This window comes from Tenrec ecaudatus, chromosome 6 (assembly GCF_050624435.1).
Source record: "Tenrec ecaudatus isolate mTenEca1 chromosome 6, mTenEca1.hap1, whole genome shotgun sequence".
Lineage (NCBI taxonomy): Eukaryota > Metazoa > Chordata > Mammalia > Afrosoricida > Tenrecidae > Tenrec > Tenrec ecaudatus.
This window is the reverse complement of record NC_134535.1, coordinates 412,388-424,927: the sequence shown is the minus strand read 5'-3', so window position 1 is coordinate 424,927 and position 12,540 is coordinate 412,388. Positions and strand designations below refer to the sequence as shown.

Here is a 12,540-nt window from a genome sequence, read left to right as displayed (position 1 = left end):
AGGGCCCATGGGCTGCCCACCCAGGAGGGGTCTCCTCCCAGAGGGGCTTTGGAGAGGGATGTGACAGACACTGGGAGAGCAGTGTCCAAAGTAAAAAGCCAACAAGGTCACGTATCAGTTGAGAGTGAGGTGGGTGCACACCTGCTCAGGTGCATGGCTGACCTGCTTTGTGCTCATATTCACAGAAGGGCTTCGGGGACCTCCGTGTAACAGGGACCATGGAAGGGCCCCCTGTGCCCCCTCCTGGCCTCAGGCAGCCCTGCCTCCAGTGCCCCTCCCTCCCCTTCTCTCCACCCACCACGCCACCCCAAGTGATGACCACACCACCAGCACAGGCTTGTGTGTTCTGCCTGTTCTCACACATGCAGCACCTCAGGCAGGGACCACCTGACCAGCGCTTGTGCTCCCCATGTCAAGTTGCAGGAAGGGATGTGCTGGGACGGTGCAGCCAGCCAGGAAAACTGTGTACCTGTGTGTGCATGTACACACATGCATGGTTGTGAATGTGTAGGCCTTCATGTGTTCATGAGAGTGCATGTTTGCTAATGCATGTGTGTGTGTACTTGAGTATTGACATGTGCATGGCCAATCATGTGTACTTACACACATTTACTTGCCTAAGTGTGTGTGAGAGCCCACAGGAGAGTTCATTGGGAAAAAGCAGTTACAGCAACAAGAAACCCATCTCTGCACACAAATGCATCCATGCAAGAGCAAGGGGGCTAAGAGGGCCTGCTTCTCTGCCCCTTGACCCCTCCCCAAATACCCTGGGCACAGATCCATACTGGCCACTCGTCCAACAGGTGGCCAGGCAGTGGATCTGTGAGCGGAAGGTAGCTGCCCACTCAGATATTCATGGACTGTTCACACCTGGGGGCCTCATGCCCATTCCCAGCCCCATGCCTCTTGCCCAGGCAACACTTATGGGCACTGTTCTACCTGCATGCTGGGGAAAAGGCCCAGCGCCCTGCCACATGCACTGCTTTCCACCGTCTCCACTCCCGGCAGTGACTGAGTGGGTTTGGCCATTGTGGAGGGTGGGGGTGGGGTGGGGTGTGGGGGGCATGGGGAGGAGCGGGGCGGGGAGCTGGGTCCTTTGTGCACAGGTGGCTGTGCTGGGACCTCAGCAAAGAGGGGACACAGCTGGGCAGGTGGCAGGGGTTGGCTATGGTCTTTTTGAGACACAACCTGACATGGTATTCAAAGGTGACCTTGTCTGCTGGGGAAGGGCTGGCTCTTGGGGACAGGAGTTCAAGTGGAGCCCTCAGGACCTGCTGATACCACCTTCCTGGAGCCTTTGCTCACCCACCCACCCGCCCGCCACCACCGGCTGTGCCTGCTTCTTTCACTCCTCCTACAGACCTTCTGAGATGGGTCTGAACCCCTCCCCGCCTTCCATGCCCCAGCTCCCAGCAGACACAAACCCTCACCCACTCTCCCACTTCCGTGGACACAGCACCTACTTCCACAGGGTTAGCATGAGGGTTAGATGAAATATTACACCTACAGGTCAGAGTGAGGCTGGACACAACCATTGTGTCAGCTCATGTTATCATCCTTACAGGTACAAGCACACCTGCACACACCTGCACCCGTGTAAATAGGCTTATAGTCACAAATGGTCCAGGCCTCTGGGGGGACCAGGATGAAGCTCAAGATGGGGCCGGATCTCAGGGTGCTTAGGGAGAGGCTGGAGCTCAGGGTGGGGCTCCAGCTGGGACATGGCCTGGGACTTGGACTGGGATTGCAGAAAAGGTTGAGACTGAGATGGGGCCTCAGGCTGGGGCAGGGCCTGGGGCTTAGGATGGAGCTGGGGTTTTCTACTGAGGCCCAAGTTGGGGCCCTGGTCCGGGCAGGAGCAGCAAACTGGCCAGGGCTTGCAGCCAGGCCGGCAGCAGATCTGCAGGGCTGGGTCCTCCCCCTGGGTCATCTGGCTGGGGCTGAAAGTGATTTCCGCATCAAACTGGGCTTTGAGCAGCTGGATCTCCTTCAGAGCCTGCAGCACCTCTGGGGAGACCAGGGGCACGCCCCCCAGGAGGTCGTAGTTCTCGCCTGGGTCCGTGGATAGGTCAAAGAGCAGTGGGGGCTCATGGGCGGTCAGCGGGCTTGTGGCTTGGCAGGCCGGGTCGGCAGTGGTGTCACTCTGGACAGAGCCTGGTGGGCAGGGGGTGAGTGGGGATGTAGAAGTGGGGAGGCAGGAGGAAGGAGGGAGGGGGGGAGGGCTTACCCTGGGTGAAGAAGTGAGCCTTATACTTTCCACTCCGGACAGCGAAGACCCCCTGGACTTCATTGGGGTAGCTCGGGTAGAAGACAAGAGACTTCCGGGGGCTCTGGGGCAAAGGCAGGGGTCATAGAATTGGGGAGGCCAGGAGCCATCAGCCAGGGTCACTTGCCTAGCAGCCAACTAGCATGAGGGACACTGCCCATGCTCATACCCACACCCATACCATGCTCCCTCAGGTTCCCAGCCCCTGGGCTCACAGCCCACCTTGCCTGTGCCCATCAGCACAGGGCTGAGGTCAAAGCCATCCAGGGTGACATTAGGCAGTGGGGCCTCAGCTAGGGCAGCCAGAGTGGGCAGCAGGTCCAGAGAGCTGGCCAGCTCGTGGGTCACCCCTGTAAGCAGATGTCTCTCAGTCACTCAGTTGGGAGGGCACTGGGTCTACCTGGAGAAGGCCTGAGGACTGACCAGGAGTGATGTGGCCTGGCCAGAAGGCCAGGGCTGGCTCTCGGACGCCCCCTTCATAGGTGGTCCCCTTCCCGCAACGCAGGAGGCCGGAGCAGCCGCCATGGGACATGCGCATGGTCTCAGGCCTGGGACACACCAGATGGCCCATCAGCAGCAAGGAACCCAGGCCTTCAACCCCAACCTCTACCACCAAGGGGGCTGTGGCCCAGTCCTGGCCCCACCCCACCTTCCTCAGCCAGTGCCAGCAGCTGCAGGCCTTCATACCCGTTGTCAGCAGTGAAGATGACGAGTGTGTCCCTGAGCAGCCCCAGGTCCCCAATGGTGGCCATCAGAGCCCCCACAACAGCGTCCAGCTCCATCAGGGAGTCCCCAAATGGCCCCCGGCCAGAGAGCCCCACAAAGCTCTTCCCGCTGAACTGGGGGTAGTGGGTGTGCTGGCGGCAGAGGCTAGAGTCAGCACAGTGGGGCACTGGCAGGCGGGGGGTGGGATGGGGCAGGGCAGGTACTCACGTGGGAAGCGTAGTAGAGGAAGAAGGGGCGGCCCTGACGTTTCGCATCAGCCATGAGGTCCTGGGCAAAGGCCAGGTAGCGAGCCTCGAGCCCCGGCAGCCAGGGGGGCTGCGCCTCCACAGAGAGGTTGGCCAGCAGTGGGATAGGGACCAGGCCTTGGTCACAGCTGCCCTCACACAGGGTGTCCGGTGGGAAGCACGTGAGGTTCTGGCAGGGGCCCTGAGGATCGTCTCCAGTAAGGGGTCTGGGGGCTGTAGGAGGTGGGAGGCTCCCTGGGAGAGCACCCCGGCCCCCAGTGGGAGTTTCCTACCTGGTCGTGGGAGTATGGAATACCCAGGAAGCGGTGGAAGCCCTGGTGTGGGGGCAGAAAGGCCCCCTCAGGCCCCACCCCGAGGTGCCACTTTCCAGCAATTCCTGTAAGGTAGCCGTGGGCTTCCAGGACCTCAGCCAGGGTCACCTCCTCCAGGGGCAGCCCCCCCTTGGAGCTGGGCTCCAGGACTCCAGGGTACATGCCCATTCGAACAGGGAGCCGGCCAGTCAGGAGGGCAGCCCTACAGACAAGGCACATTGTCTCTTAGGCAGCGGGAGGCCTGCCGGGGAGTGGAAAAAAGGGCAGGGGCTGGTGGGGACAGACACTCCTGGTCCCATGCTGCAGTGACCGCAGCGGCTTCCCTGCCCACTCACCGCGAGGGCGTGCACAGGGACACCGGGACGTAGAAGTCGGTGAACCGCAGTCCCCCTGCGGCCAGCTGGTCCAGGTTGGGGGTGGCGGAGCTGGGGTGGCCGTAGGCTCCTAGGTCCCCATAGCCAAGGTCGTCGGCAAAGATGATCACGAAGTTCGGAGGGCCGGCCGCGGTCAGGCCAGCCAGGGCCAGCGCGAGGGGCCACAGCGCCCCCATGGCAGCGGAAGGGCCTGCCCCCGACCCCTGGGGAGGAGGGCAAACTGACTGAAGACTCCAGGACCAGGCGTGACCCCTCCCCAAAGACCCCAGACTCAGGTGTCACTCCTGGCTGGAGAACCCCCCCTCCCTCGGGACAAGCTCGGACTCGACCCTGGAGACCCCGAGCCTACAGAAGCCAGGAGGCCGTGGCTCGGGATACCAGCCCCTGACACCTTCAAGGACCAGGGCACCTTTAGATTCTCCGGCGGCCTGACCTCTTTCACCTGGAGGGGCCTAAGCCTGAGCCGCCGCGGAAGGCCGAAAAGGGGCGGAGCCACGGGCGCGGGCCGCGCTAGCGCAGAGGGCGCTTCCGCCTCCGCGAGGCCCCGCCCCGGCCCCGCCCTCGGTTCTGAGAACAGGGCTGCGCGAGGCCGGACAGGGCGGGGCCTGCGCTGGCTGTGATTGTGCGGGCTCGGGGGCGGGATCTGAGAGGGCCAACGCCGCGCTTGCGAGAGTCCGGAGGCGTGTCTAGGGGCGGGGTCTCGGAGTCGGTGCCACCCGGGTCGCGGTCCTGCTCCCCGCGGGGTGCGGCTTTAGCCTCTTCCGCCGAGTTCTCTCGGGTCCCTCCGTTCACCCCTGGGCTGTTAGCGACAGCCAGGCCCAGACCGATCTGCGGAGAATGGGGCTCCTGCTGTTGGGAGAAGGCCCTTGTTTTGGAGGCCCGGGCACCAGCGAGAGCGTGGCCCTTTACCCCGCGAATGAGCAGATCTAGATGGAGCTGCTCAAACCTCCGGGCCCTGAGCTGCCCCTGTGACTGCTCGGAGCCTCGTCTTTCTCCCCCTGAGCGACTGGTGGCTTCTAACTGCTGACTTAGATGAAACCGCAGGAAGCCATACATAAGTGAGATTCGGGAGACAGACCTGTGGCTTCTCCCAAGACAAGGAAAAATCCTCCCCGATGCCAGTCCTCTGTGAACGTGGGTGTTGCCAGGGTCAAGAGGGCAACTCTCCTCCAGGAGCTAAGGGGAGCCTCGCTCCATTCTGCCGGGTCCTGGGCAGATGGCCGACGCTTTGTTCCTTGCTTGAGCTGTAACGTAGGAATGCAAAGCTGTTTCTCAGCGTGAGAGCTAGCACCTGAGAGGGCCCCTGCATGGGGCAAGTCATTGGACCCACCAAGAGCAGTGTCTCCAGGACTGTCACTCAGACAGGCCCACCCAGGGAAGATCCCACCCCCACCAGGCAGCTCCTCCTAGGGAGGTGTCCCCCTGTGTTAATCCAGGTTGACTAGAGAAACAAATTCATTGACACTCCTGTGTAAGAGAGAACTTTAGATCAAAGAGCAATTGTATATTAAGAAACATCCCAGTCCAGATCAACTCCATACATCCAATATGTCCAATACTAGTTAATAAATTTATCTTTAGACTCACGCAGCCATGCAATGCAGGAAGATCTCAGGCCAGTGGGTGGAAAGTCTTGTGGATTTAGTGCTGGTGGAAGCATCTCAGCACTGGCGTGGGTCTCCACATGGCTCCTCCAGCTCCAGGGCTCTGTCTCCATCAGTGTGTCTACATGTGGCTTGTCAGCAGGAAGATGAAACAGTGTGTGTCCCACCTCCAGGAAGAAAGACAGGAGTTCCCAGAATCCTCAGGAGAAGGCCATGCCCACACAGAGGCATTACTGGTTGTGTATTGATTGACACACTAGACTCCATCTCTTTGAAAGTTGACAGGAGATTATGTAACTGCCACCCCACCCCACCCAGCTCCTCCTAGGACAGTACATCATGGCCCTGCCCCAGGGCAGGACCCTCCCCCCCAAAAAAACTGACCCCTAGCCCCTGGACTTTGGTTTCTGATACCTGCTTCTTGGGGAGCCCGGATGCCATGGGCTGCCGGGACCAGCCAGCACCAGCCGTGTTTTTCTATGGGGATGAGCATGCGCGTGGACTGGGAGGCCCGGCATGCAATTCCCAGTGGCCAGTCTGGCTGGGAAGCTGCACTTTCCTTCTGTTAGGTGCTGTCCAGTCAGTTCAGACTCATAGAATGAAACAGCGCTGCGTCCTGTACCCTCCTCACTGCGGTCTTCTGTCCAAGTTCACTGTGGCAGCCGCTATGTCAAGCCATTTCCTGCACCTCCTCCCTCTTTTGCACCCCAAGGACCAGTCAGCTGGCAGGAAGCCAAGTTCCAGAGGCAGTGTCCTTGTCCAGAGAGCAGGGAGGGACCAGCCTCAGGTGAGACCATGCCTCTGGGCTGGCCTTCAAACAGGGCACCCTTCAGATTTTGTTTCTGTTATAGATGGCCAAGGGTCTTGGTAAAATGCAGAACCCCTCAGTTTATCTGGGGTGGAGAGCATTCTCAGTGTGTGTGTGCGTGCATTGTGTGGGTTGGGGGGTGGGCCTTGGGCCAGGCTTGGCCTGCTTCTGGGTCTGTGCGTGGTTGCAAACTTTCAGGGTCAGTGGGGAGGGTTGGTTGTTGCGGGCCGGGCTGGGCTCTAGCACTGGGGCCGAATGCGTGTCTGTGGCCCAGAAATCTTTGAAGCTGTAATTGGAGCTGTCACAGCTGGTCGGCGCCAGGAATTGGGGTTGAAATAGAATAAACCAGAAGTGTGTGCCTGTCTTTCAAGTGTAAGCTGGGAACTGCCCCAGGTGGCAAGGACCTGCCCATTATTCTCCTTCTTGAGAGGACAGTGTGAGACAGCTTGTGTATCCAAGAGGCTCTGGGGGTGAGCGCAGGACCACATGTACCCAGAAGCAGCAGACTCTGCCCACCCTGACCTCAGGCCCTTGGGACGGCTGCTGCAATGTCTGTTCAAAGCTGGCCTCTGTGAGCTGCTGCTGTCTTTGGTGGTGAAGGTGAATCCTTTTTTTGGAGCTGCTGCAGGAGTCTGGGAGGGGGAGCCAGGCTGTCCTCCCCGTGAGAGAGGGTCAGTCTGGGACAGGGCCCAGATTGGAGGCTGCCCACCTGCCGTGGGGAGCTGGCTTGGATGCCTGGGGCATTGCTAATTCCAGACTTTCGCCCACAGATGGGGGAGGGGGCCTTGGAGTGAACCCTGTGGGGCCTTTGTTTCTGCCAGTGGGTGAGGGTGGGACAGCCCTCTCCCCGGCCAGTCAGGGGCTGGCTGGAGGTGGGCACCTGGCCACGTGAGGGACTGAACAAGTGGAGAGAGCCATGCCTGGGCACCTTCTTGCAGCCTCACCCTTCCCAGCCTTCTCTCCTCAGTCCCCTCCCTGCTGCTTCCCAGCCACTCTGGGTGGGAGGGCAGGGGGGGGACAGTCCCAGCTGTGTGTCCCCCTCTCAGCACCTTGAGGACAGTGCTCTCCTAAGAGAAGCCCACTTCGAAGGGAGATGGGGTCCCGGGTGGCAGAGGCTAGGTGGATGCACTGGGCAGAAAGATTTAGGGGCTGGTTGGCTGTGTCCCTAGGACAAACAGGTGGAGGGAGACCAGGACTCAGGCTGCATTCACAGATCCTCCTGCAAGGTCTGGGTGGGGGTCAGCTCACAGGTGCAGCAGTGCTTGCCTTCCTGCCAGAGCTGATCAAGTGACACAGGGCTCCCCTCCCCCCACAGTCAATGTGTGGCCATAATCCATCTCACCTTGCACCTGGTGGGCACCAGAAGTCTCAGCTGTGCTAATTTCTCCCACATTGTCTGCCTGGATTTGCATACTCTCAGGGAGGCGAGAGTGACTGGCCATCTGTGAGCCAGCCAGGGCTCCTCTCCCTTGGGAGGTGCCCTTCCTGCACCAGCTGAAGGATTATGAGTTTCTCTGACAGAAACCCCCTTATCTTAAAAGAAAAGAAGAGAAAAGAAACCCCACATCTTACAAGCTCAGGAGACATTCCTTTCTCACTCACAGAAAATCCAGCAAAATGTGCAGAGCTGGGGGCTCTGGGCTCCACACCACCCCTCAGTCCAGGTCTGTGTGGCTTGTGGGTGAGAGCTGTGGGGATCTCTGCCCTCATGCTCTCTGTGTGGCTCAGAAACCTAGCGGGGCACTTGTCAGGAGCTTGGGCTAGTCCTCACCCACTCTTGCCAATGGCGCTGTGGCACAAATTCTGTCTTGCATCCCTCTCTGCTCAAATTGGACACAGGGATTCAAGATCTACAAGTGAGCACTGGCTCAGACAGTGACTGAGTGGAAAGGCTGAGGAACTGAGGGGCTGTAGGGGAAGCATGAGAGGAGGGGGCTGATGTCAGTCTGTTAGGGGAACTGACAGTCTATGACCCAGACCTCTGAGTGAAATGAATGGTTTCTCTTTTTACATATAGCCTGATAATGTCCACAAAACAGTGGGTGGGGCCAGGCAAATATGGTGTGTAACACTCTTGCTGTGATTGGCTGGGGATATGTGGATAAGGTGCCTGTAGCCCATGTGGGTGATGATTGGTCGGTTTTTGCCATCCGCAGACTTGAGTAGAACCAATCCCAGTGGCTGAGGGGCCTCACTACCATCAAGAAGAGGAGGTGGATTATAGCCTGCCCATTGGACCCTGTAGTCGTTACATAATTTCATGCCAACTTGATATATAAACGTGTAGGGACCAGACCAAATACAGGGATACATATGGTAGACAATTAAAAAGGAGGTGGAGAAAGGAAAAAAAATAATAAAAAAGAAATGGGTAGTGGGGACACAGGGCACTAACCCACCCAAGGGGAGGGTATTGTTTATATCTCCACAGGGAAAGAGGGACCAGACTTCAACTCAGTGCTCCAAGATGTGAATACAACATGCCAGTGTGGAGTAGGGAACCAGTGTAGAGGTCTGAGGGGCCGGCCCCAATCCCAACAACTATGTGGATACCTGCCCCTCCCCCCAGAGAATTTCTTTCAAAGGACAGCATTGATTCTGCAGTTCTGAGAGAGGGACATACCTGATTGGAGCACACGGGAGCAGATAAAGGTGAAGGAGGAGAAAGTGGAGCACATCATGGCCCACCAGGCCTTGAGGACGATGTTCCCGATTAGAGCAGCCAGTCCACAGAGAGGACCACATGGCCGGCCCCACTATGAGACATGACGTCGGTCTCACTGAGCCATAGCCCTACAGAGGACAATACCAGAGACGCTGTAAGACTTGTGCCCGATCTGATCTTGCCACACCGAGGCAAAACACTAAGGGGGTGCAACAGAACAGCAAGGGAATGGAGCCGCGAGGTCTCCAGGGAATGCTGAAGGTAGACTTTGGGGCCAGGGCATGGTGCCCCAACAGACTGGACTGGAAAACACTCCTAAAGGCCAACAAACAGTCCTTGAACTAACTACAAGCTTTTCTTTCTTGTGTTTTGTTTTTTTTGTCATTGGTTTGTTGTTGTTGTATACTGCTGCTTGGTTTTGCTCTGTCTTGTTGTTGTACATGTTATTATCTCCACAGGTCTGTCTAAATAAGATAGACTGGATGAACAATCTGGAGGAGAAAACAATGGGACTGACAGTTCCGGGGGACATGGGAAAAGGGGAGGTGGGGGGAAAGGTAGTGGTGTTAACAAACCCAGAGATAAGGGAACAACAAGAGATCCAAATCGGTGGTGAGGTGGATGTAGGAAGCCTGGAAGAGCATGATCAAGGGTAATGTAACCAAGAGGAATTACTGGAACCCAAATGAAGGCTGAGGATGATAGTGGGACAGGAGGAAAGTCAAAGGAAATAGAGGAAAGAGCTAGGAGGCAAAGGGCATTTATAGAGGTCTAGATAAAGGCATGTACATATGCAAATATATTTATATATGAGGATGGGGAAATACATCTATGTGATATATTTATAGGTTTAGTATTAAGTACAATTCTTATTATAGTCCATACATCCATCCATTGTGTCAAGTACATATGTACATTTGTTGTCATCTTCATTCTCAAAACATTTGCCTTCTACTTGAGCCTCTGGACATCCCCTTACAAAAGGGTCGTGGGGAGAAGACGAGCCAGTCAGGGTGTGACGTAGCAATGATGACACATACAACTTTCCTCTAGTTCCTAAATGCTTCCTCCTCCCCCACTATCATGATCCCAATTCTACCTTGCAAGTCTGGCTAGACAGAGGATGTACACTGTTACCGAGAGGAACTGGAAACACAGGGAATCCAGGGCAGATGATCCCTTGAGGACAAGTGGTGTGAATGACAACACTAGCAGGGTGGAGGGAGGGTGGGTTGGAAAGGGGGAACCTATTACAAGGATCTACTTATGACCTCCTCCCTGGGGGACGGACAGCAGAAGAGTGGGTGAGGGGAGACGGTGGACAGTGCAAGATATGACAAAATAATAAAAATTTATAAATTATCAAGGGTTCTTGAGGGAGGAGGGAATGTGGAGGGAGGGGAAAAATGAGAAGCTGATGCCAGGGGCTTAGGTGGAGAGCAGATGTTTTGGGAATGATGAGGGCAGTGAATGTACAAATGTGCTTTACACAGTGGATCAATGTATGGATGGTGATAGGAGTTGTATGAGCCCCTAATAAAATGATCTTTAAAAATGTGTAGGGGTAGAGTCTAGCCTGTCAATCAGGCCGTGGCCCGATGGTGATTCCTTGTGGGCATGGCCCTCTCATAAGGAGGGCCCTGGGAACCTCCATCCCCACCTCACCCCCACCCTGCCCCCTCTACCTTCACCTTCCTGTTGCCACATGAAAATCTGTGCCAGCCCTGTGATCCACTGCCATTGGATCCACATGACTGCACCCACTGGCTAGTGATCCTCCTGCTTTGCATGTGGCTGTGAGTCTGAAGAGGAACTTATGGACTAGTATCAGACTTATGGACTTGATCTGGACTGGGGTGTTTTCATGCTATACAATCACTCCTTGATATAAAGCTTTCTCTTACACATATATGAGTGTCCCTGGATTTGTTTCTCTCATCAACCTGGCCTCACACAGATCCAGAGAGCTCGTAAAATGCAGAACTTCCTGGGCCCAAAAGACAGAGACTGGCAGGATCAGACAGCCGGCTGGGATGGGTTTGCTAGCCCACAGAGTGAGAGAGTGGGGTGCCCCTAGGCCGAGGCTTGCTGGCAGAATGGAGTGCCTCAGAGCATTTATAGGTGAGCTAAAGGTGTGTGCACTCACCTGAGTGAGGCCTGTCTGGTGACAGGAAGAAAGTACCCTGGAAGTACATGGAAGAACTGTACCCTGAGGTCTGTTATTTCCAGGATGATCTTGATCCTTAATTGTATCTGGTTAGCTTCCCTAATAAATTCCATAATCAGGAATATTGTCTCTTGTGGGGGAAGAGCCAGCCCCATTCCCCCACTAATCATGGATTCAATAAGCGCAATTGTACAGTTGAGATATATAAATATTATAGTAAGTCATAGAGAGCATGAGATAAAAGAGAGATTGAAATAATGGTGTCAGACACATTTCATGGTAGCATGCTCACCTCAGCCCCACTTGATGATCCACTTGGAGAGAGGGGGGTGGGAAGAAGGACAAGGGGAAAGTGAACAGGGGAGTGAGGACGGGAGAGGAGAGGGAGAACATACAAGAGGCCAAGAGGGGAGCTGGAGAGAGCTCTTTATTGCTGATTTAGGCCTATATATCTTTGCCGGGCATGCAAGCCCACTGATTACAGGTAAAGACACACGTCACAGGAAGGGGTTGCACTATAGGTAATACAGCAATGGGGGGACAATCTAGGGATATACACGCAATAGGAAGGGGGTGGGGGTGGGGCACACATGTGACAAGATGGGCGGATCCTAGATTCAGGATGGCAGCCTAACTTTGGATGTCACTGAGCAGGTTTGACCTGTTCTCTGGATCTCCATAGAAATCATTATCAGTAGGGTGTAAACCCCACCTACAGGAGCCAAGCTAATGGTCCTTAACAGCAGGGAGCTGGGCCTACCTGTAGTCTGGCAACTGGCTGCCTTCAGGGAAGTAACTTGACAATCATTTATCATTAGCTGCAAGCAGTGTCCTAAGTCTAATATATATTTGGGGGAGACAACTTGGGAGAAATCTTTCTGTTTCCCAGTCTCGAAGTCTGTGTGTCAATCCCTGGTGTCAGACTTGGGAAAAGTTTGGGGAGTGGAGATGTGTCTGGCCTCAGCTTCTGGGCATCGGCCTTGGGGTTTCTCTGTCTTCCCCATGGAGTAAGAGGCCTCGCATTGCTGTTGTTGCTGTTGTGAGGTACCATCGACTTGGGTTCCAGTTGGTTCTGACCCATAGCGACCCTGTGCACAACAGAAGAACACTGCCCTGCCCGTTCCTGTGCCAGCCTCAGAACTGTTCCTGGGCTTGATCCCCTGGTTGCAGCCACGGTGACACTCCATCTACTTCAGGTCCTTCCTCTCTTTTGCTGCCTCTCCACTTTACCAAGCACAGTGTCCTTCTCCAGGCACTGGTCTCTCCAGACAATGGTCCAAAGTACACGAGACAGTCTCACTGCTACCATTTCATAACAGAGATCACTCAGTGATGGGGACGAGCTTGACCAGAGGATCCCACCTGCTGTAACCC

At 56.0% G+C, this 12,540-nt stretch overlaps 1 protein-coding gene across 2 annotated transcripts; it reads right to left on the bottom strand.

The window, feature by feature from the left end:
• Positions 1-1,510: 1,510 nt before the first annotated feature.
• On the bottom strand, positions 1,511-4,466 carry ARSA (arylsulfatase A). 2 transcript variants are annotated; one of them, XM_075553425.1, is made up of 9 exons: positions 4,332-4,466; positions 3,884-4,125; positions 3,510-3,750; positions 3,200-3,418; positions 2,954-3,123; positions 2,690-2,814; positions 2,489-2,616; positions 2,228-2,330; positions 1,511-2,154 (listed from the first exon to the last, which is right to left on the bottom strand). In XM_075553425.1, the coding sequence occupies exons 2-9, from the start codon at positions 4,096-4,098 to the stop codon at positions 1,613-1,615; spliced, it is 1,743 nt and encodes a 580-aa protein (XP_075409540.1). In that variant the 5' UTR covers positions 4,099-4,125; positions 4,332-4,466; the 3' UTR covers positions 1,511-1,612. The 2 variants fall into 2 exon arrangements, with proteins under 2 accessions (XP_075409540.1, XP_075409541.1); XM_075553426.1 differs by having other exon boundaries at positions 4,356-4,466.
• Positions 4,467-12,540: the final 8,074 nt, after the last annotated feature.